Genomic DNA, 24,293 nt, shown 5'->3' on the forward strand with positions numbered 1-24,293 from the left:
CCCCGGGAGCGACGCCGAGGCGGGGCTCCCCGAGGACGTGGTGAAACCAAAACAGAAACCGATGATTCAAAACATCACCTCGAGTAATTGTGTTTTCCAAAGACAGGTGCTGCCTTCAAGATGCTACGCTTCTCCAACGCCTCCGACACTCACAGAATCTTCCTCCCAGCCGGTCGCCTATCGGCCGGGGTGCCGCCAGGCGCGCTCGGCTGGGGAACCCCTGGCGGACGCTCCCACCGCCCCCGCCCCTGCCTCCGCGCCGTGGGCCACGCCCCCGCCACGTGCCCGCCTCCAGCGGCCAGGCCGCCCGCGACTGGCTGGCGGCGCTGTCCGTCGCGGGGGGGAGGGCGCGTCCCCCACAAGCCGGCGCTTCCATTGGTCGTGGCGGCGGCGGCCTCGCGCGCAGCCCCCCCGCGAGGAGGGAAAGCCGGTGGCGGCGGCGGCGGCGGAACGGGCGGAGGCTGCTGGTTTCGTAACCGTCGCTCCTCCTCGCTGACTCGCGGGCTGCGAGGCCTGGGTCGGGTCGGGCCGCGCCTCGCGAGGCCGCTCGGAGTGGAGGCCGCTTGGGGGCGGGCGGGCTGAAGGCGCAGGTAAGGAGGCCGCCGGCGGGCCGAGGGAGGAGGAGGAGGAGGCCGCGGCGCCGCCGGCCGCTCGCGTGGGCGCGGCCCCGGCCCAGGGAGACCCGGCCCGGCCCTCGGCGGCCGGCTTGCCGGAAAGGGCCCGCGCGGCCCGCGGCGCGGGCGGCGGCCCCGCGCGGCGTCTGATGCAACCTGCCGGCAACACCCGGCGGGGCCGCTGATCTCATCCCTGGCCCCGGCCCAGCGCCGCGGCGCCACCCGCCGACCCCCGCGCTCTCCCGGCGCCCCTGCTGCCGGCCCGGGACGGGGTGCGAGCCCGGCTGTGCCCCCTCCAGAACCCGGCGCTCTGTGCGGTGTGCAGTGTGAGCGGCCAGGCTCGTACTGGCCCCTGGGGATGAAGGGTGTTCCCAGAATAGCAGAAGGTGGACCGTATCTTACTTCAGGGCCACTTGGGATATTTCCTGTGCCTCCAAAACTGCTCGGTGCCGGGTAATCGAGACTCCTGTGCAGAAGTTAGTAGAGGAGGAGTCAGGGAAGGCAGTTGATTTTTAAGTACATGACTTTGCACAAGTAATATTGTGTTTCCTTATGGAGCTGTGCTTGGAATATCCTGCGGTAGACTGTTGAGCAGAGACTGGATGAACGTGCAGCAGCCACGCGTTGGCTAGAACAGAGGAGGGCAAGAAATGCAGCGCTTCCTTAGCATTGCATGCAGGGAACACGGGAAAATTGCCAGCAGAGGTGTCTAGATGGAGTGGATGGAAGTGCATGTTTGGGGGGAAGGGGGATCTGTTCTTCCAGATAAGCTTGTGTGTTTTTATTCTTCAGAAGGTTTCATTGCTTGGCTTTGCTCTGGTCTGAGGTTTGTGCTGTCACCTGGCCTCTTAAAATGTGTCCGTTTCAGAAAGGTTTTTAACATCGGTAGGTTGCACAAAAATTGGTAGTTCTCTCTCCCAGTGTACACTCACTCGGTTGAATTCTTATTTGAAGAGGTTGTCCTTTAATTCAGATAACATGTGGGACACTCAAACTTTTGAAATAAAATAGTGTGAAGGCTTGCTTTAGTAAGGAATTCTGCATCTAAAAGCCCTTGATAGTTAAAAGATAAAATCTGGTCAGCTGTTACTACTTGAGTAGTATTTGGGGTAGGCTATTCTTAAAGTTGATTCACTGTTTTGGAAAAAGTTAGTGTAAACAAGGCTAAATGAGCTACAGGATGCTAGTGAGCTGAAGAATTTTTCAGTTTCTCGAGTCCTGCTTTGGTGGGCACACTTGGCGGGTTCAGTCATTTTAATATCTGCCGGAAAAACATAGGTGGAAGCAAAACTTCATTTTTCGCCCCCCCCAGAATATCCGCTAAATTTTCAAGATCGTATCATGACTGTCAGCATGATTGTCAGATCTTGGACAAGTGGTTTCATCCCTAGGGATTTGAGCAGCACCTGGTGAGTCCTAGATAAAGACAAATAGGACCTCCTGGGGCTGAATTTGGGCTTATGGCCTAAGATTGCCTCACCTGATCACAGAAATGGTAAACGCAGGCAGCCACAATTCCAGGTTTATTGTGTATTCTAGGAAGGCGGGTGCTTCCATAGGTTCTTACACTGGTAGGTACATTGGTCTCCTGCCTTTTTGGCTCTCCAGACCTATCAGTTTAAAAAAAGAGAAGATAATTGAGCGTGACTCCCTAATAGATGGGTATTTATAAACATGGTGTGTGTGTCGTAAATGACACCAGAAGTAGAGTAAAAAGATGACATTAAAAAAAGACAAAAGAACATTTATTTCCTTCTCATACTCCAGAGCACCACTTATGTACTCCCTGAAGGGATGTACACTCCTCCGTGGACCCCTGTTTTGGCTCACGAAGCCAGCAGTGACAGATAAGTCGATCCTGCTCATCTGGGTGTTTTGTTAACTTTGACTGCTTATCTTCACTTCACTTGTACAGAGTTGTCATTCCCTGGCAACACATGGCTAAGAACTTGAGGTTATGGAAGACGTAACTGGGCAAAGTGGAAAATAAGGGTTCTCAACTGAAATGAAGCAAAGACCAGACAAGAATGACGTTCATTGTATAGTCTGGGGGCTGGAAGTAGCAGATGTTTTTATTTTCCTGTATACCTTTAAGAAAGACCAAGAACTTTAGGTGGTTAAGACCATAATAGCTTAGGAACACTCTTGATTTAGTTATGATGGTTGTTTTAAGAGATTGTAATGTTAGAGAATCTCATTTTTATGCAAGACATTTATAAAAATGTTTTCTCTTAGCTTTTTGAGGCTGTATTCAACAAATATTTCCTGAGCATCGCCACTAGATGCTGGGCATGTGGTGATAAAGAGTCCTGTTTCTAGCTTAGTCTACAGGGAGGCACACTATGGAGCTGGCGTTGACAGAGAAACTGGGGGAACAAATTGGACAGAAACACAGAGAAAAGATAAAGTGCAGACCATTTAGGGGACTGATAGTGGTTCAATATTGTTGAGGTGTGATGTGAAAGGGAGCAGGCGCTGGAGAGTGGGTTAACACCTTGGATTTGATCTGTACACTGGAACCACAGAAGAATTTTCAGTGAGAGGGTGTGATACACTCAGCTTTGAGTGTTAGATTGCTGGGGAGACAGTGGTTGGAGGGAACACTGCTAGAGCAGAGGAGGCTGTGCCCCTGAGAGATGATGTCAGCTGAGGTCATTTTATGGCATTGGGATGGAGCGGGATGGTGGAGGTGAGGTGTTTGGGGGCGGGGGGGGGGGGTAAAATTGTTAGATACCAGTGATTTAAACAGATTTGGAACAAGGGACAAACGTTCGAATATTTTGGAGTGTGGAGCTTCATTGAGAAAATTAAAGTTAAAAATTTTTGGGGGGCGGGCAGGGGAGGAATATCTAGTTGTACATATGTAAAGAAAATGACAAGAGGGTTAGGGAAATCCTTGAGAGGTTTATTTTCCCAAGTGAAACTTGAGAAATTTTTGATTTTTTTACTCATTCTAATGTTTTGAGTTTTCATTGTGTCACTGATTTGAATAAACATTACTCGAATTAAGAAATTTGAATTTTAAAAAAATGTTACCCACTCAGTCCATCTTTCTTAAGGTCTGTGGTTGATTTGTAGCAGTGGTCTCAAACTTCAGTGTCATCAGAATCCCTTGGAGGACCCGTTACGATAAGACAAGGTTGCTCAGCCCTATTCCTAGAGCTCCTGATTCCTAGGTCTGGAGCAGCCCGAGAATGTGCATTTCTAACAAGGTGATGCTGATGCTGCAGGTTCAGGGACCACGCTTTGAGAACTACTGCTTTTCAGTTTTTCTCCTGCTTCCTGCTTGAATGATTCACAGCAAGGAAACAAGGTGCCGCCCTGCTTCCTGTAGACTGAACTTTGGAATAGTGTTTGTCCACGTAGGAACCAGACTGTCATTTAGGGTTGAATATCCAGATTTGAAATAAACTTATTTTCTTTTTGTCCATTGTAGGTGCTCAATAAATGTTTGTGGAAGAAACAAAAACACAGAGATAACAGTATAAAGTGTAAAATATATAACTTTTATGGGCAGCTGTTTTGCTCAGTGTAAAAAACAAAGTTGGTAATATGTTTGGAGTTAAGTCTTAGACCACTTAACTCTTTGACCCCCTTTCTTCAGTGGATAACCCTTCATTTTAAGAGCTAGTTTCCTGGCTTGTCTTTGGTTGGAGAACTTTAAAAAAAAAATGGAGTTCTTTTTATTATCTCCAAGTTTCCTTTTCTTACATTTTTACCGATTTGATCATTACTATTTGTTTTACAAGCCAAAGGACTCATTTTCAAAACCTTGCCTACTGTGTTTAGCCTAGTACGTTCGCAAGATGAGTCAGACTGAGTTCCCTGTTCCATTATCTTTGAGAACAAAAATAGGCATGAGCTTCACTAAATTTGGAGCCTGTAGTGAGAGTTTTTGGTGACTGAAGTTCGTGGTATGTTGCCAAAGTCAGAAGGCATTTTACCATTTTTCCGTCCCTCATTTGCAGATGAGGAAATCGAGGCTCACAGAGGGAAGGGGTATGTCCAGAGCAAAACGGGGCAAGTCAGAGCCAAGACGAGAGTTGGTTCCTGGTCTGCACTTCTTTGGATCTTTGTTATCTCTGAGTTTTTTAGAGATTAGTTTTAAAGACAAAAACCTAATTGGTATCTAATAGATAAAAAAGAAGATGACTGAGATGGGCGTAATCATGATTGTTGAGACAGTCCCAGGAGAGGTGTTAAAATCAAACATTCTTAAAAGTTGAGTACTTTTCACTTTATACCAAATTAGATAAGCAATAGTGGAGATGGCCACTAACAATATCAGTGGTAAGTGTGGCTCCAGTTATACTGAACTGCCACTTTTTAACTGGAAGAAAAGATAGACAACATGATAAATTATCAAGGGAAATTGTGAAATATTCATTACTGAAGATCTACTTGGAGTAGATATCCATCATCGCTTGGAAGGAAGCTTTCAGTGTTTCCTTAGTACTGAAGTGAGTACAGATGACCTGCTAGCTCAGGGCCGCCTGTGTGGCTTGAAAAACAATGGAAAGTAATGATAGATGGCCTTTTTAAAAGCATAGATTTTTAAAAAGCAGACCGATAAACAGTGTTTATACAGAAATGCCTGGCTAAAGGTTTGGGTGAGGCTACTGGTGTTTACTAACTGATCTTTTTTTAAGAACTGTGAGGTGTACTCATTTGAGGCAGTTCATAATTCTGGCTGCAGGTTTTTTCCACTGATGCAGTTTTAGCAGTTTTGTGGAAAGAGAATGGGATAGTTTTATGTTCCTAATACTGCTTTCTCGGTTTCCAAGAGGGCTGTGACTTCTTGGTGGAAATGGTTCACTCAGCTTAAGTCAGTTTGTCTTGAAGTGGCCTCGTGATGATAGGATAGGTCTGCTTTTGACACATCTCGAGGTAGTTGCAGGGACTTGGTTGAATTCATAGTAATCCACATATGACTGGTTTCTGAAACTGTAACTTCATTTCTGTGGGCAGCACCGCAGCAGTACTTCAGAACTGGCATTTCCCCTGTGCCCCTTGAGAAACGTCTGGTGGGTGCAGGCGCTGCAGCTGCTCCAGCTCTTGGTCCAGCCTGAGTCCCAGTGCTTGCACCTTCTTGGATGCATCATCATGACTTTTGTTTCTTTCCTTGTGGTTTCAGGTTGACTGTGTTTAAATGTGTTTACTAATTATGTTGAGAATTTAAAAAACACTATTAGAAGCATGATGGGATGGGGAAGCAAATTGGGTATCTCAGAGCTGCTAAATCTGTAATCCAAGAAACTAACAAAAAATCTCTGTAAACTGCTATCATTTGAGGCCATTTAAAAATAAAAACAAGCAGAAAACACCTTTTCAGAATATCCCGTAAAGCGATACGTGTGCTCTGGGAGAAAAGTCCAGTCCTTGATGACTCAGCCTCTGCCTGTTAGAGCGAGGACCATGCAGAGGTTGTAGTGCAGTATTCCTGGTGAGCACTGGAGCCTGGGCTGGGCGCTCTGCTCCCGCCTTCTATTTTGACTTGAACCAACAATTGAAACTTTTCCCCCCTTTTATTGCGGGGGGGATATCCTATCATAATTGAACTCATATTTCCTGTGTTTAAACCAAACATCTCACATTTCTCTCTTGCAGATTGCCCAGTGCTTTTAGTTCATGTGTTCTACCTAATTAGTGGTATTCTGTTGTTTTTCCTCCCATTTTTGATGACAGTCACAGATGGGCAGTACCCTCAGGGATTAAAGGTGGGTTGAATTTGGCCATATGGTGCATCTGTGTTGACTTACCTCTAAATTACATGACTTAGACTTCTGAAACATTGGAACAGTTGGCAGTTGTCATAGACTTTTCTCAGCATTAATCAATTAATAGTAACCTGCTGTCAGGTACATGCAAGTTTAATCTCATTTGATCTTGTCATATCAAATATTTTAATGCAATGTATTTTTTGTTTTTAACTAGGTACATGTAGAGATTTCTTGGCAGTTTAGCGTGGAAACCATTGATCACCTTGTCCCCGTTTCTGCTTGTTCTGTGTTGACGAGGGAGCGTGCCCAAATGAGCAAGGTATCGCAGCAGAACAGTACCCCGGGCGTGAACGGAATAAGTGTCATCCATCCTCAGGCTCATGCCAGCGGCTTACAGCAGGTTCCTCAGCTGGTGCCCGCCGGCCCCGGGGGCGGAGGCAAAGCTGTGGCTCCAAGCAAGCAGAGCAAGAAGAGCTCGCCCATGGATCGCAGCAGTGATGAGTACCGTCAGCGCAGAGAGAGGAACAACATGGCTGTGAAAAAGAGCCGGCTGAAAAGCAAGCAGAAAGCGCAGGATACACTGCAGAGGGTGAATCAGCTCAAGGAGGAGAATGAACGGTTGGAAGCAAAAATTAAACTGCTGACTAAGGAATTAAGTGTACTGAAAGATTTGTTTCTTGAGCATGCACACAACCTCGCAGATAACGTGCAATCCAATAGCACTGAAAATACAACAAATTCTGATAATGCAGGACAGTAGACCTCACCTCTTCCAAATGTCACAGCTTGTGGCTTGAACATTAAAGGGGTGACTACGTACGTACACCACCGCAGCAGCCGCTGAACCTCCATTATTCAGAGATCCACTGAAGGTTGTTTTCTAGGATCAGCACTGAAGAGTTGACGAGCTAAAAATGTTAGCCATGTAATTTGAATATCTGGTTTTAACTGATAAGGATTTAGGTGGGGATAAAAGACATTTTTGAAGGTATATGGTAAAAAAAATGCCCTAGACCTTGATGTTCTTAATAAATCCTGACTTCCCAAGAAATGTTTCTTTTTTAGGTTGACAAAAGCGATGGGGAACTGGCACGTCATGCAGAAGGTCTCGGTTTTGATGGATGTGGTTAATTGGATGAAAGAAAGTTGAAAGCCGTCTCTGTTCATCTATTTGTGACTTTTTCTAAATTATGTATTAAATATGCTTAGGGCTATAGAAACCAAATACTATAATTTGGAGTGATTTTATGTATAGCATGAACTTTGTTTTAGCATAATTAGTACTATTTTCCCCAGCAAGTACAAGTTTTTAAATAGTGATGTCAGGTTAAATAAAGAAACCCCATTGCATTTTAAGGGCAGTAGGCAACCGGTTGGCTTAAAAATATAAATAACATTTAGGAAACAAATAGGTTTCTTAAAAGTAAAAGCAAAAGCATTTGGGATACCTTTGGCTTATTGGATTGGCATTATTTTGTTAAAATTAAAAAAAAAAAACAGTGGTTAAGAGAAACTTATGTACCCAAATTTTAGTTTCTGCGGATGCTAGTAAGGTAAGTTTTTTTTTTTTTTTAATGATACCATTTGGACAGCCAGGGTAGTAAACAAAATGTCTAAACAGTTTATGACCACCCAAGTTACTGATTAGGATTTTGAATATTAATTTCAGCAGGTAGTTTCTCCTGTGTTCAAATACAGTGCAATGGGGCCGTGGTTTTTAAAAGCAAAAATTTCTTCTGAAGGATCACTTGGTATTTGATCTTAAACAACTGATTATTAAAAAAATACATCAACTCCATGCCATTTCCCAAAATAATAGTCTAAGAAAACTTGAAAGTATAAGGTTTAACCTTTAATTTATTTCACTTAAACACATCGTTTTATATTGTTTTTGTGACATAGTTAGTGGGCTGTTCTTCCAGACTTTTGTACCACTTTTTATTCATTTGTATGCATGTATGTCCCATAAATTATTTTAGCAAGAAAATACTGATAAAACTCAGGATATTGACATTTTTGTTGAGACTAAAAAAAGTGGCAGTCACTGAAGATGGGAATCTTGAGGGTCTGGCTTATATCAGTGTTGGTAGTTTTGGTTGTCCTTGTTGACTTTTTTTTTTTAAAGCACAAGTCTAGCTCAAATTTGTGTTTTTCTCTTTTTTTGGTCTTGTTTTTGGGTGACCTAGACTGGTGACAAGAGACTGAGTCACATCTGATTAAAAAGTTACCAGGTATCTTATTTGAATGTGGTCATTTTGGACTATACTGTTGTTTCATACTAGGACCTGGGACAGTGTAACCAGGATATAACTCAAGTTGCACCTTGGGTTGGTGGAAGAGTGCTATCTGCCCTTCTGGGTGGGAGAAGACATCACAGTGCCGTGCAACTCAGCAAAGCCATTATTAAAGGCCAAGAGTCCCTTCTGCATGTGACAAGAGCCCAGTATTGTTCTATGAGAGCCACTGTACCAGGAGGGTTAACTCCCTATAGAGCCAGGAGAGAGGATAGGGTTTCTATTAGGGTCCAACATCGGTTTACTGTGGTTGGATTATGGATCTACTTGTAGGTTGATAGATGTTTTAAAAAACTAACTAGGAGATACCCACAGAATCCTGCTGAATAATAGCACCTCACTGGAGATGCAGTTAGGTCACTTGAATCTTTTAAGCACTTGTAAGAGGTGCTACAGACATTTTAATCTCTTATTTACTAAACAGTATCTTTCAGAAATGGATGTCCTCATGGAATTTATTGTTACCAATTATATGAATTGACTTAACTATTTTGGAAAAGAAGCTTTAGGGAAATCATCAGGTATGTACTCAATTATTTCAAATAAGAAAATAAGATTGTAACTTTTGGAAAAATTCAAGATTTCCTTTTACCTATGCAAATTAAAACTAGCACAAGCAGTCATGCATAGAACAAAAATGTTAACCATTGTCTTGACTATCTTATTGAAGTGTTTGGGAGTGAAAGTTTTTAGTTTGATAGATTTCTCAGTATAAAATGGAGGGAAACCAAGTATGGGGAATGGGTAAGTTTAGAGCTTTGGATAAGTTTAGAGTCAATTGTAAATGACTTCTGTAACTTTTGTTCTGTAGGTTACATATGAACCATTAGGATATGATCTGCCTTTGCTGGCAGGTCTAGTGGTTTAGGAATTAGGCTTTAGTATAAATTTCTAGCTGCATCTGAGTGTTCCGGGATGGGTGTTTTCTGACCCGTCTTGGCTGCAGGTGGTGCGATCCAACAGTCCTTCCTGCTGCCTGGCTCCTTTTAGTTACTGGGATATGAGCTCAGATACTTTGGACATTCTTACCAAGAAGTAGTAAGATTTTAATAAAATATGACAAGAATTTTGAAATTCATGTCACGAGTGTGAAATTCTCAAATCTACATAAAGAAGTAGAAGTATGTACAATTTAATGTTTGGTGTTACAACAAAGGAGATCATAGCAGCTTTTGATGTTTCTTAATCCCCATTAGAGGACTTGAAACATTGTACCTGAACAACCCAGTTAAAGCACTCAGAGTGTTTTTGATGCCTTAGAAATAGGAAAAAATTTTTTGTTTGACAAAAGCTAGGAAGGAAGTCCATCCTATAGCTGTTAGATCTGCCTCTCAGGAAAAAGTACTTAACTTGTTCTTTTTGTTCCTGGCTTTCCTCAGTTTGTGAGATTATTCTATTTTTTTAAATATAATTTTATTTCTTTCAATGAATTAAAAAAAAATCTCAATGAAATAAAAAAAAATTTGGAATAATGACTATTTCATTGTGAGTTTCTTTATGGTAGATACCAAGGATGTAGTCCAGAGATGAACCAGCTCTGAGGGGCAGCCAGATGCCCTGCTGCCTTTCTGTTGCCAGCCCGGGGCAGGGGGGAGGCAGGCGTGGGGGCAAGCAGAGGCACTTTTGTCCCAATTAGACTTCCTTAGTGATAGGAACATAGTCTGAATTTACAGTGCCTTCTCAGTAACATTCTGTCACCTACTCTAATGTAAAAATGTATACCAGAGTAGAGGAAGCAGTAACTTGCCTCCTGCTTAGACACTTAATGTCTCAGAGGGCAGTCTCCACCTGGAGCGGTAGGAAATGAGTTCTGAGGCTTTGAGGTCGACGGGATGTCAGAGGAAGGCCTTTCCCCTAACAGTACAGTTTGTAGTATGTGTGTCGTCTTCTTTTACACAATGCCGTAGAGTGTCTGTAGAAATGACCTCATAAATGGGAGTCCAAGTGTTTCAAGGGAAGGTGCCATTTAGATACTTGTCTTCTGTGATCCTTCAGTTACTTTCATGTGGGGAAATAATTTCTACTTATTGCATCTTAATGAAAATTGTAGTACAGTAGTTATTTCTGTGGGTAATGTGTCCCATTTCATTTTTATGAATTAGCTGTAATTTTGAATCCAATAACTCGTCAGGGAATTTTATATTGAGATGATTGTGAGGGTGCCAGCTCTTCCGCAATAAAAGCGCTTCAGACCTACAGCTCTGGCTGCCTGTGAGTATCTGAAGAGTTCACGTGCATTTTACATGTACTCAGAGGAGAACAGCAACCCTGAATATCCTTTTACTGCAACATCCCCACTCCTCCCAGGGCTCTAGACCTGAAGGTTGTGCAGGGGTGTCCAGAGAACAGGGCTTGAGGCTGTCACACATCACACTTTACTGCAGCCCAGTTACCCAAGTCTTGCTTCCTCTGAAGCAGCTGTTGGAGCCAGAGGCCTTTGTACATCTCCACCTTTCAGTCCTGCCTCCTAAATGAATCTCATGATGTCTGCTTCATCTCCCCTACCCCACCTTCCGCAGAGCCATCACCCTCTCTTGCCTGGCTTCTGTCTCCCTGGACCATTGCATGCTCTCCGGAACCTTTTTGGTTCCCCAGTGCACTCCAGGTGAGACCCAGTCTCCCTGGGATGTGGCTGTGTTTGCTCTACCTTCATTCCCCTCCACTCCCACATCACTTTGCTTTGGCTGCAGGGCTTTTCTCAGCACGTTTTACCCCAGGTCCAGCTGCCTTAGGACAGCTCCTTATGTCTGGAATGCTTCATCTCCTCTTGCTTTTCACTTTCCTCCCTTACTGTCTTAGCCTCGTGGCTTTCTAGACACGGTCAATCCTGCTACTTTCCTTCTTGGCTCTTTCTAACGTTTGAGACGATCTATTTGTGCATGTTTGCTTAAGGGAATCCTCTCTCGGGGGACTCCGGGCTCTGAGAGCAGGGGTCATGTTTTTATGCCACGTTGGCACATAGGAGATGCTTTTTTCTTGAATGAATACCTAGACCTTTCCTGGGTTTTGGAAAGGTTTTGGCACTGTACTGCTTTCTGGAAGGGTCGCTAATATGTTTTTGAAGCTGTACAGATATCTGCAGAAGTCGGACACTTAGGAATTAGACCATTCGCTGGAACATGGGGCAGAACAGGTGGCTACTGCAGTCCCGAGACCCACACCTGCAAAGGATGCTTTTTGACTTGCCCACCTGGGCCCAAGCAGCCATTTCTGTCCCCAGTGTCCCTCTTGGACAAAGCGCATTTAGTTGCTGAGATTTCTCCTTGTTCTTTCTTACTGACTTGTGTGATAGAGCAAACATTTATGTGCAATGGGCAACTTTGGTATAAAACATCTGAAGGAGAGGAAGGAGAAAGATGTGTGTGTTTTTTCGTTAACAGAACTGAACTGCCCAGGGTTCCAACCTAACTTTAACTGGTTTTATCCTAGGGGTGGGGGAACTTGAAACCCTGTGCACTAGGATGTGGCTCGCAGGTACAGCTTGGGGAGAGAATGATTTGGTGAACTCAAACTCCTTACCCTCAGGAAGACAGTCAGTACTCAAAATGCTCAATTCACGAATAACTTAGGCAAATATATCTGCACACCAGCAGGAAACCTTAAAAAACATGTTACAAATCTAAGAGGCAAAAAAGATAAGTGGTGATTTGAAACTAATATTGCTTTATTTTAATGTGGCCACATCACAAGCACGTCTGTGTTACTGCCACAGGAAGAAATACATTTACTCGTCAGTGACTTAGTCTCTTGTTTGGGCTACAGAGTTTCCCCACCCTGTCAACATCTCTGCCCTTCACCTTGGCTCACAAATTCCTGGATGAGAGCCCTGGGCAGAGAAAACCCTGCAATGGTGTGCAGAATTCTAGAAGCTGGCTGCAGGGGTGGGATGGTTCTGTCGGACCGCGGGAGAGCTAGGCAGGCAGAGGAAGGCCAGGTGTTCTGCCACTGGCAGGGACCAGGCCCAGCTGGCCCTGCGTGGCTCCACTGCCTCAGAGTGGAGTTTGGCCAGCGGGCTTCCACTTTGGGGAGACAAATGTGGACTCGGGGAATGTGGAAGGAGCGAGAAAGCGCACCTCTGCCGTGGTGCTGCCTTAGGCAGCAGTGTCTCTCAAACAGATGCTGGCACGTCCCACTTGAAAAGGAAATCAAGGACAAGGAGTCTGCAAGTCTCACGTTTTCAATGACTGCACCTTAAGTGCTACGTAATTCTGCCCTCTCTGAAAATCCAGCTTTGAGGCAGTAACTGTATCAAAAACACTCCTTACCGTGTGGTCCCCCTTTTCATGTGTGCAGAGGCAGGACAGCCCCACTTACGTGCCCAGACCCCCGGGGTCTCTGCAGGGTGAGTTTCCAGGTCGAGCCCTGCAGCGCTCATCGGCAAAGGGGTAAAGAACAGAGGGGGAGCCGGACACAAAGGTCCGTTTTAGGACATCTTTTATTGCAAATTCCATTCTGTGTATTGATTTTGAGAGAAAACACTAGAAATGCACCCTTCCTGAGCAGAATACAAATGACGGCAAGACATTTAGTTGCCGGTGAAGAACGGGATTATTGAAAATAAAGAATGGGATAACTGAGGAGTAGCACTTTAAAAGCCGCTGTCATTCAAGCAAAGTAAAAACAGATTAAGGGTGTGATCCCACAGACGGTTAATACAAACGCTTCTCCCCGGGAAACAGCACGTTGGGTGTGATCAAACTCTGATGCCGCGTGTGATTTCTGAGCACCGCTGGGGGCCAATCAGCAGGCCGCCCTCCATGAAGTGAGTTGCCTGTGGCTCTACTTGGGGCCAGAGAAGGGAGCGAAGGCCTTGTCACAGCCTGCCATGCACGCTTCCACCTCCTCCACCGTGCGGGGCACGCAGGTCAGCAGCTCCATGCCACTGTCGGTCACCACGACGTCCTCCTCGATCCGGACCTGGTCAGACCGATGGACACACGTTATTTCTGAGCTGGCCTCACACGCTAAGTTTGAGGGTCAGGCCCGACAGCTCCTGGCTGACCCCTGCCAAGTGGGAAGAGCCCTTTCTGAGGAGCGGTCACTACTGCCCGGGAGGGGGCGGGGGGCGGGCAGGCCTCAAGACCTCTGTGGGCAGCTGCTGGGAGGAAGGGACATCTGCTTGTGTCACCTGCCCACCCTGGCCTTGCCCCTTGCCGGGTGGATGGGAGCCCCTGGAGTGGGTGGGGTTTTGTAGGAATCTGTGTCACGTGTGTTGAGGGCTGTGACAGACCATGAGAAAGGGCAGACCAGGTCCCTCTCAAGTGAGGAAGTCAAGACTGTGCCTCCTGTCCTGGAGGACAAAGGGGTGACACACAGCAGTTGGGGGGGGGGGCGCGGTCTGGGAGCAAGGACGCGGGGCCCATCAACACTCACCCCGCCAAAACCACGGAAGCGCTGCAGGACCTCACGGTTAAAGAAGCAGGCGCGGGCCGGGTCAGCCAGAGCCTCGTCCAGGAGGTGGTCAATGAAGTAGATGCCGGGCTCCACGGTGAGCACCATGCCCGCCTCCAGGTGCCGAGCAGTGCGCAGGCGCCGCAGGCCAGGCTCGTCGATGCGGTCCACACCCTGGGGGGCAGGACAATGAGGGGCGTCCAGGAGGGCGCAGCCCCAGCCCAGGGCCCCTGCCTCGCAGAGGGCAGGTGGGAACAGGTGAGCGCACAGGGCACCCACCCCTGCCTGTGCAGGCACCCACACGGGGGTTCTGGCTCGAGCCCCATGGGTCCCCCTGGGGCTGCAGGAGGCTCTGTGACCATGAGGGCCTCCAGCCCAGACTCAGCCTTGCTGTGCTGCCCACGGCACTTCAGACAAAACCCTCCGCTCTGCATGCTCCCCTAGAGCTCCCGCGTCCCTGCCCGTCACCCCTGAGAACGGTGCCCGTGGACGCCCGCGTGCACGCACGCAGGGCAAGCTACCCCTGCTCGCCCACCCAGGCCCTCTCCCCGCCAGGGAACAGCAGGAGCCAAACCGGTGAAGCCAAAAAAACCCTTAAGGAGGCTGTGGGGCCTCCCAGGCTGCCTCTTTTCGTCCGGGCAGCTCGAGTGGAAACCAGCCCCAGAAGTGCTGGGCATGGTCCCCCCCAAGCCAAGTCCCAGGTTTTCCGTGTGGCCTTCCAGGAGGAGGGACAGGCGCCGTCAGCGGGACGGGCCACCAGTACCAGCTCTGGCCCGTGTGCATAGCCTGGGGGTGTGGCCCCTGAGGAGCACACGGGGCGGCTCCGCATCACGCCTGTGCTCTGGGCCTCCGCTGAGCCCTAGGGACGGGTGCTCAGCCCTGCAGAGGCAGGCCCTCCCCGACACTCACATGGGCGTGGCCGACGGGGCCGTGAGGGCAGGTGGTACCCAGGACACTTGCACAGATCTCCCTGCCTTCCCCAGGGCCTGGAGGCACCCATCCGGCCCTCGGCCGAGGCCTGTGAGCGAGAGGGCTGCGAGCAAGCTTTCTGGTCAGGCTCCGAGCTCCCTGCCCGCTCGCGGCTCTCCCCTGGAAGCCCAGCTGCTGGAGATGGAGCTGTCATTTCTGACTGTTTGGGGGCCAAGAACATCAGACTTCAATTAGTGGTTCATGTAAGGTAACCAGAAATGGGCTGGCTCAGCCTCCATCCACGGCTGGGCACAGCGGGGAGGGCTGTGAGCGTGATTCCATGAGGGCGGGGACAGCGGGGCACGTAGAAACGGGGGCGGGCACAGCTACCCTGACCTGGTGTGAGTCAGGCTGGGATGGAGGTGATGAGGGGACACCAAGGCCCTGTGACTCCTGATGGGTCAGCTGTGGGCCCAGATGCCCGTCTGGTGTGGTACCCGACCCCACACACTATGTGCCTGGAGGGCAGGGGACAAAGAAGGGCACAGTCTGGGATGACAGTCGCTGTGCTCAGGTGGGACATGCGGGTGGGGCGGGGTGGGGGCCTGTCTTCCGCCATCTGAAGCCGTGCCTGCCCCTGGGCAGCCCCTCCCATCCCTTCTCTTCCTGCTCTCTCCTTCTCTCCACTCCAGGGTTGTCAAAGCCAGGGGCCTGGCGGAGGCAGAGACCTGACGCGGTCTCATTTCCCTGACCTCCTTGGTTGCTGTGAGCCCACGCCGGGCTGCCCCAGAGCTGTGTGCTGGGGGTGGGGGGTTTGCTCAAACTTGTACAGACAGCCTTCCCTCCAGAAGATTTCAGGACCACCGCTCAGACTGGAGGGGAGGTGAGAATGGGAGGGATCCCAGAGGGCATGGAAGGATATGCCTGCCCCAGCCCACTGACCGTGACCCACCAAGGACAGCCAGCCAGATCAGGGCTGGGAGAAGGATGGAGGCCGGACTGAGCGGGGAGAAGACCGCAAGAAGGGGAGAGGCCGAGCGCCCAGCCGCTCGGGCCCGGGAACTTCAGCCTTGTTGGGGGTGGGGGGCCCCTACCCATGCCAGGCTTGTGCCGGCTTCCGCCTGGCCTTAGGGCTTGACGGGGCCTCAACTTTACTGGGCTCCGGGCAGAGGAGACCCAGATGTGTCTGTAGGCCTGAAATAAAACAAATGACTTTTATAGGAAAAGCCATATTTTTTCCACAATGTTTATCTGTCAGAAGAATAGACTCTGTGAGCACAAAGGACTGCTTACTGGAAAAGATGAAAACAGTTTGCTGCCAATTTTCTCTGGTGGAAAAAAAGTGCTTTGGCGACTAATGAATAACGAACCTCAGTTAACAATGTCTGGAAGGCCCCGCGCTTGGCTCCCCGTGCATAGTGTGATGGATAGAAATTAGGAAATTAAAACTGATTTTGTTTCTCCAAATTTAACTGTTTACACTTGAGGAAAAAATAATTGAATAATAATGCTTCTCTTGAGCAATTTTTTCCCCCCCAAAAATCGTTCTTAGAGCTTTCAAAATACCCTGCAGCCAGGAGGCCAAGCCTAGTCTTGGCTAACTGGCTGGTGGGCCCCAGGGCGCGGAGCGATTGCATAACCCGGCCCCTGCACTGCAGGCACCAGGCCGGACGGCAGGGCCAGGCTCCCCCCCACCCCCGGCCCGGGAGGCTGCAGCCACCTGCCCGGCAGGGCCTCCTGAAGCCACAAGCACCCTCTGGGTGGTCCTTTCAAGGGTCGGTCAGTACAAGGCAGAGGGAAAAGCCTGGCCTGGAGATGCCAACACAAGCCTCCCTCCTCTGCCAAGGGTGCCTCTTACAGGCGAGGAGGCCACCGGGGAGTGCTGGCCCAGGGACCTGGGGGGCAGAAGTGGCACCAGGGAGGGGGCAGGACTTGTGAGGGGCGCTGGGCTCGGGAGGGACCGGGGCCAGCCACTGGCTGGTGGAGCCTCTTCACCCTGTCTGGATGAAGCCAGAGGCAGGAGGACACGCCAGGTGCAGTGCCAGCCTCGTCACTAAGACCCAGCTTTGGGGCTCCCCCTGCCCCGTGGGGACCCTGTGCACCGCACACTGACCGTCTTCCACTTTTCAGGGCAGGTGTTGCCCCCAGTGCACAGCCCAGGCTCCGTGCAGAGCACGCCCATCCCACACCAGGTCCTGTGGAGGCAGCCACCAGGGGAGGTGAACTAGCATGAGGACGCAAGGGGCATCAGGGCGGCGACCTGGGCGGGGCCAACCAATGGGTGAAGGGAGAGGAAGGGCGAGCAGGCCTTGCCGGGACCCTGTTCCTCCTCAGCCCACCTGTCCCACTACAGCCCCGCCGTCTCCACGCCGCACCCCACCCCGAGGAGAGCTGAGCTCAGCTACGGCTCACAGGCAGGCCCCTGGGGCTGACGTGCCCACACTGACCTCGGGGTAGCCTCCCACGTCGTGCACATCGATGCCCATGAAGTGGCCGAGCCCGTGAGGCATAAACACGGCTCCCAGGTGGGCCTGGACCATGGCGTCCACGCTGCCGGTCAGGATGCCGATGCGGCTCAGCTCCTCCAGGTGGATGCGGTCGGCCAGGCGGTGCATGTCAGGCCACCAGACACCTGCGGCTCCCAAGGAGGCTGCAATGAGCTGCGGAGGCTGGCAACCCGGCCAGGGCTTCCCAGGGCAAGGCTCTGGGGGACACACGAAGCCCTCGCCCCGGCTGAGGCTGGAGGGCCGGAGGTGAGGGGCAAGAGCGACACGGCCTGGGCGGCCCTCCGTGCAGGGCTTTCCCGGCACAGCTCCGGATTCGAGACCCTTCCTCTCTCTCCACTGTGCCTCAGGGGTAGCTCCTGTCACCCACAGGCACCACAGCGGCCCAGCCCATGTCACGTTCATGCCTGGGCCAGGGGAGCCCAGGAAGGTCCTTGGTCTCAGGAGGAGAAAAGCGTATGTCCCCAGCAGCGGACGTGGGGCGGCCTCAGTGAGCCCCAGACCGAGGCTCAGGCCCAAACACTGCCCGGGGGAGGGGGCATGCTGCACCCCTGCCTGGGGCGGAAACGTCCCTGGAGCCGCTGTGCGCAGCAAAGGTTTCTGGCGTGAAGCTGCAGCTGGCACTGCCTCCCCTGTGCCCGGGCAAACTGGCAGGGGTCTGCAGCCCTGTCTGCTACACACGCCAGGTGCCCATGTCTACAGCAGCCCAGATGTCCAAGCCCCGGGCTGCGAACCAAACTCATCTTCGCCTCACATTTTCTGGGGCAAAGGTCGCCATGGAGAGTGTCCCCAGACACCGAGTTTTGAGGAATGCAGGCTGTGGGGAGCTCAGGGGCTCAGCCCAGCCCGACCCCCAGGGAGCCCCTTGGGGGCTGGAGCCCAGGGTTCTCAGGGAGCCGCCTCACAGAGCCTCAGCCGTCACGGGGCACAGCCACCTTGCCCACAGGGCTCCATGGAGTCCCCACCTTCGGTCTCACTCGAGGGCACTGGGTGCTCAGCCTGGCACCAGACGAGGCCGCAGGCTGGCAGTGCTCCCTGCCCCGCCCTGCGAGGGTGGAGCCGGGGGCAGGCCGCGTGCCGGCCGAGGCCAGCGGCCCCAGGACCTGCACCCAGAGAGCGTGGCCAGTGCCAGTCCCCGCGGCCCTCTCCTCGTGGGGCGCAGCCCTGATGATCACGGCTGCAAGAGGGGAGCACTGGGAACCCACCCCCTGAGGGGCCTTGTTGGACCCTGCGCTGGTGAGGGTTGGGCCCCCAGGGTCTGAACGCCTGTGGCTGGCAGAGGGCAGATGATGGGCCCAGGGGGTAAAGGGAGATGAGAACCCGTGCTGGGACACAGGCCTCCCCTCTCAGATCATCTTGCCGGGCACCACTCCCCCATGTGGGGGCCCCTTCCCTGCCAGAGACAGTGGGCCCATGGCTGGGGGTCTTGGGCTGGCTGCAGGCCTGGGGCTGATCCAACACCTTGGATCCCCAGGAAGCAGGCTCTGAGCGGGCAGAGCTGCACCCTGGCTAGCGCACAGGGCAGCGGCCAGCGCCTGGCCCAAGACGCAGGGAGGCCAAGGGTGGAGGGTGCCGTCTTGTCCCGAGACACAGCCTCCTTGGAGTCCAGCCCCGTTCTACCTGCCCACGAAGTGGGGGTGGCGTCCTGGGGTCCAGAGCCTGGTGACGACGACATCAGCATGGGGGGCCAGGTCCGCACCCCTGAGGGTGCTTTTCTCTGACCGTCTGGCATCCTGAAACGGAGACCTGGGTAACTGGGTCTCAGCTTGGCTGTTCACTTGCTGTGTGACCTGGGCAAGCCTTCACCTCCAGGAGCCTCAGACGCCTCCTTTTTCAAATTGGGCCACAACGCTGGCCCCAGAAAGCTGGCTGCAGAGGCTCTGGCACCTACTAGAGGACCAGCTCACTAATCCCCCCAAAACTGTCATTAGCCACGGTTCATCCATCACCTGTGGCCAGCCAGACCCTGGGTTCCACACTTGACATTCACCACGTTCCTGGGGCACCAGCCAAGCCTGCCGCAGCCCTGGCCACTGCTCTTTTTCTAAGAGCAACCCACCCACCCTGACCTCCTCCTGTTACCTTCTGTCACAGGCCACCTCTGTCACAGAAGCACATAGAGGGCTCTGCACGTCGAGCCCTTTGCAGACCCAGCTGGCCTGTGACTCCTCATTCTTGAGCTCAGCGTAAACGTCAGCCCCTCCTGGCGTGACACCCACCCCTCCAGTGTCATTCTCTCTGCTCTCCCGGCTACTCCTCTCCATGCACCTTGATCCCCGGACAGGTGTGCTGACTTGCTTCTGCGGTCTCTCCACCAGAAGGGTGGCTGCCGGTTTAGGGGCAGGCGTGCAGCACCCTCTTTCCTGAGGCCTGCTCCCGCCCGGGGACTCTGGGCCTAGAAGAGCCCCCGAGCAGCCCTGCGAACTCGGCTCCCAGCACTCAGCCTGGCCCGTGGGACCGAGGAAGGGCCGATGCCCCAGCCCCAGGGCAGCCCCCTCTCTCTTGGGCAGGCCCTTTTCCGGTTGCCAAGAGGGAGGCCCGGGAAGCAGCCTGACTGCAAACCTGGCTAACTTCCACAGCGGGGCTGCGGTCTCGGCAGAGAGTGGGAATCAGGTATAAATCAAGCTGCACGCTGGCAGCTCGGCTCTCCTCCTGTCCTCGTGGCCCCTCGTGGGGGCTGGACATGCAGGCCCCAGCGGTCCCCACGGCGCCTCTAGTCTTCCTCTCCTGCACACCCTTGGGGAAGGCCTTGCACACAGCTCTCTTGGCCGGGAGGAGTGGGAGTTTCTGCCTGTGTGTGGTTAGGGTTGTGACAGTGATTAAACCTCCAGCAACTTGGCCCCAGTGTCTGGCCCGGATGGTGGTTACGACACCCATGGCCAGGGCAGGGGCCCCTGAAGTGTGTGGAGGTTACTGTCCTTGGGCTAGGCTGCAGGCGTGGGCACAGGCCAGAGGGCCTCCCTGCCCGCCTAACGCCCCGATGCCTGGGCTCTTCAGCCTCTGCAGCCCGCAGGCGCCTCTGAGCCCACACGTCCAGCCAGGGGCACCGGCGGTCCCCCAAGCCTGCTCACATTGGGGGCGCCACGCTGGGGATCATACTGCAGAAACTGGGTGTCATCTGCCCTGCCCACCTCCCACCTCCAGCAAGCACCCCATCTCGTCCCATCTTCCCAAAACATCTCCTGAACCCGGCGCCTCTGTGGGCCCCCACCTCTCCTGCCTGGTTCCTCCCCAGTCCTCTCAGTGCCTCACCCCCACGGCATCCTGCGCAAGGCCAGGACACCAGGCCATCTCTTTAGAACACGGGTCAGACCAGGCCAGCCCCTGCCCCGAGGACAGAGCCCTGAGCGCCTCGGCCCGGCTTCCCACTCCAGCCGCATCCCTCACCCACTCCTGACTGCTGGCACCTCCTCAGCTGGGACCCCTCTCCGGGGCTCGCGCCTTCCCAGTCTCACTCCTGTTCCTCCTGTGGGCCTGTGTTGAGCCTTTCTCCAGGAAGCCCTCCCTGATTACCCCTTCCTGTGCTGCCAGAGCTAAGCACGCTGGCACAGCCACAGCAGGTCATGGCCTCTGAACTCTGAGAAGGCGGGGCCCGTGCCCTGCTCTGCGCCTGGTAGCCGTGTGGCCTGACCGGGAGCCGGCCTCCCTCGTGGCTTTCTCGCAGCCAGTGCTGTGACCTCAAGGGCCCGAGGCCCCACCTGGTGCCTCTGTGCTCTCAGACCCCAGGGTGGCAGGACAGCATCTGGGTTTGCACCACACCACCGGCCTTTTGGCTCAAAGGAACTGAAGTCGCGGAGCCCAGGCCCCGCTATGTACCCAGAGCAGCCCCAAGCCACGGGCTGGTCTTCCCTGCCCACCTGGCCCCCCTCAGACCACACCTTCCCCTGATGGGCCGGGCGCCTGCTGGGCCTGCCGCGGGGCCGGCTCCTCGCAGCCCCCACATCCATCCCTGTCCGGAGGCCTCCTGCCCAGAGCGTGACAGCCCTGGGGGCTCTGAGGCCCTGAGCCGAGCCAGGAAGGCAGCAGAGGGCCCCTGGAGCTACATCCTCGCAGGCCCATCCAGACAAAGAGCTCAATCACTTCATCGGAAGACAACGGCCCTCGGGGGATGACTGCGCGCCAGGCCCTGGGGGTGCGGGAGGGAAGGCTCGGGGCTGGGGTTCCAGGGCAGGCCCCGAGGGCTGCAGGGAACTGTCTGGCAGGCCGCACAGGCGCGGGGCCGAGGGGCTCCCGTCCACCCCACCACACAGCCCTGACTGCTGCCCGGCCCTCTGGGGGCCCACGCACCCTGCAGAAGGGCAGGGGCAGCACGCGGCCGGGCCGCGGGTGCCTGGATGCTGAGGTAAGCGTGACTGCCTCACGAGGGCTCGGCGTGGTCCCTGCCCCCACTCCCTGGCGGAGAGGCCAGGAAAGGCGGGAACTCACCCACGGCCCCGCAGCCAGCGGGGGAGCCTCTCAGGCCAGAGGGGGGACACAGGGCCCTCCCCGTCTTGGCTTCTGCCAGAGGGGCCCACGGTCTGCACGATGCGCTGTCCCCGTACCTCTGTCCGCTGGACCCCTGCGTTCCACACCATCTCTAAGGCGACGAGGCCTGAGGGGAGTCCAGCGGCTGCAGCCCCTGTCCCCGCCAGGGAGGGAGGCGGCGCCGGCAAAGGCACCCCGACCACGGAAGTCTGCCCGCGGCTGCGGCCGGCTCACACCCCAGCTCTGGCCCTAGCCCTCCCCGCTGCACCTCCTCCCCTCAGGGGGCTGGGGTCCCATCCGCAAGCTCCGGGGCGCCCGCAGAGACGGGAGGTGGGTGTGGGGTGGGCACCTGCCCTGACACGGAAGCTTCGGAGAGCTCCGACGGCACCGAGCCAGGGGCCGGCACGGGGCTGCTGCCCCCCCGCCTGTGGGGCCCGTGAGGGCGGCGTTCTCCCAGGTGCCGCGGCTGCCTGGCTTGCCCCCGCCACCCTCGTGCAGCCCCCCGAGGGAGCGCAGCCCTCCTTCTCGGGCTGCCTCTGAGTGGCAGCGAGGGTCGCTCCCTGCCCTGACCCCAGGCCTGCTTTCCTCAATCCCGGGGCCGTACCCCAGGATCTGTGTGCGCTCCAAGCACTGGTCCCTGCCTCTCCTCTGGGCATCTTGCTGTGGCCCCGGCCGTCTTTACTTATTCTTCCCTGGAAGGCTCAGGAAGCAGTCGTGCCGTCTCAGCGGGTGTTTGTCTTGGCCCAGGAGCTGAACCCACAAACCAGGGGCATTTCCGCCAGGACAGGGCACGGGGCTGACCTGGCCATGACCTCCGAGCCGCTATGGGGAGGGGACCTGCCCCCCTCTGGGAGCAGCTCTGTGGGCACAGGGCCGCCATCCCGCCGGGCCTGCACCACGAGACCCCCAGGGAACTGTGCATCACCGTCCTGAAGTACGGGGCGTGGGATGTGCGGGGGCCGCCGTGGGGGCTGTGCTCCATCCCCCCACACAAGGGAACCTTGAGGCCCCAGTGGAGGCCAGACCTATGCCCCACCGTGTGCTGCGGGAGGCCTGCCGCACAGTCTGCAGGGACTGGCGCAGCGGAGCCTGGCCTGGCTGGGCCTGAAGCCTTATAACGGACCCCAAAGTGACATGGCCAGGCGGCCCCCTAGGACCTCGGTGCCAGGACTGCGTACCAGGCCCTTTTCGTGCGACGTGTGGCCCTGGGGACTTGCCTGTGGGTCCGGTCACTCTCTGGGCAGGATTGGGGTCGCTCTGTTGGCCGACTGAACGGGCCAGGACACCAGCTGGGGAGGCGCCACCCAGGTCCTCCCCAGGCAGCAGGTCTTCCTGTGGGTGGGTGGGTGGGTGGGTGGGGTCGGTCAGGCCTTGGCCACAGCCGCCGTCTCAGCACAGGAATGGCGCTAAGCAGTGCCAGAGGCATGAAGCCTGGAGCTCCAGGGGAGACACTGTCCCTCCAAATCCGTACGTGCCCGACATCCCACCAACCTTCCCCGCCAACCACCGCCAGGCCTTGGCCTCACTCTGCCCGCCCCCTGGTCTCCAGTGTGGAGTGTGGCAGCAGCCCTCCAGCCCTCTGCACCACAGCCTGGCGCCAGGCTTGGGTCCATGGAGGCCCGCTCCACACTCCCGGAGGGACCTGCCATGGGGCGTGGGTACACAGGGGTCACGGGCTCACCCAGAGGAGCGCTTCCCTCAGGGGCCATGCACCTCCACCCACTCTCACAGGCCCAAACCTTTTCCTGCACCTGAAATGCTTATCACTGAAATTACTAATGCTCAGAGCTGAGCAGAACCTTCTATTCCTTCTCTCCCTGGGGTAAAGCAAGGGTGTCAAGGGAGGAGGAGGAGATGCCCCGTGCTTGGGTGACTGCTCCACACAGGCTGGGTTTTATAAGGTAACAGGTGATACATTCCGGGGTTTAAAGGTCAAAAAAGTATAAAAAGGCTCCTGGGGAACACCCTCCCTCCTCCCCACGTCCCACCCTGTCCGTCCATCTGGCCCCCTTCCTGCACCTCCTCCGTGGACTTACAAGCACACGTGAATCCATGTTTTTACCGCCCTCTCTTTTTCACAAAGGGGGGTCCCCCAGCCACCCCCTCTTGCACGTCTCTGTCTTCATGCAGGACTACGTCCTGGAGGTGTCTGTATTAATCCCTACCTAGACGGGGCTGCTGCTTTTTTAAACACAACTAGCACAAGATTCTGTTTTCTTCCCCAGCCTCTACACCAGGCAAGTCTTGTTGACACGGTCAGCCGTTAGGAGCTCAGCTTTGGGGTTTCCTTCCCTGCCTCCCTCTCGGGGTGTATCTGAGTTCCTCATCCTTGGACTCATCGGATCACCAAGCTCTGCTCCTGCTGCACAAGGGAGGGTGCGGGCCCATCGCCCCTCC

The 24,293-nt window shown here is 53.8% G+C and overlaps 2 protein-coding genes across 3 annotated transcripts in view; one reads left to right on the forward strand and one right to left on the reverse strand.

Annotated features, from left to right (window-relative positions):
• The first annotated feature begins 46 nt into the window (after nucleotides 1-46).
• Nucleotides 47-7,378, forward strand: CEBPG (CCAAT enhancer binding protein gamma). Its single transcript, XM_057712226.1, is given in 3 exon segments — nucleotides 47-590; nucleotides 2,120-2,135; nucleotides 6,549-7,378. Coding segments are annotated over 3 exon segments (1,032 nt in total). The 5' UTR covers nucleotides 47-120; the 3' UTR covers nucleotides 7,095-7,378.
• Nucleotides 7,379-13,046: 5,668 nt separating this feature from the next.
• Nucleotides 13,047-24,293, reverse strand: part of PEPD (peptidase D) — a 110,043-nt gene continuing 98,796 nt past the window's right edge. For both annotated transcript variants that reach the window (XM_057712067.1, XM_057712066.1), the window contains 3 exons: nucleotides 17,376-17,560; nucleotides 14,002-14,193; nucleotides 13,047-13,545 (listed from right to left, as the gene is read on the reverse strand). In XM_057712067.1, the coding sequence (XP_057568050.1) occupies nucleotides 13,408-13,545; nucleotides 14,002-14,193; nucleotides 17,376-17,560 (515 nt within the window). In that variant the 3' untranslated portion in view covers nucleotides 13,047-13,407. The remainder of the gene's footprint in view (nucleotides 13,546-14,001; nucleotides 14,194-17,375; nucleotides 17,561-24,293) is intronic.

The sequence above is a fragment of the Hippopotamus amphibius genome, chromosome 16 (assembly GCF_030028045.1).
Source record: "Hippopotamus amphibius kiboko isolate mHipAmp2 chromosome 16, mHipAmp2.hap2, whole genome shotgun sequence".
Taxonomy (NCBI): domain Eukaryota; kingdom Metazoa; phylum Chordata; class Mammalia; order Artiodactyla; family Hippopotamidae; genus Hippopotamus; species Hippopotamus amphibius.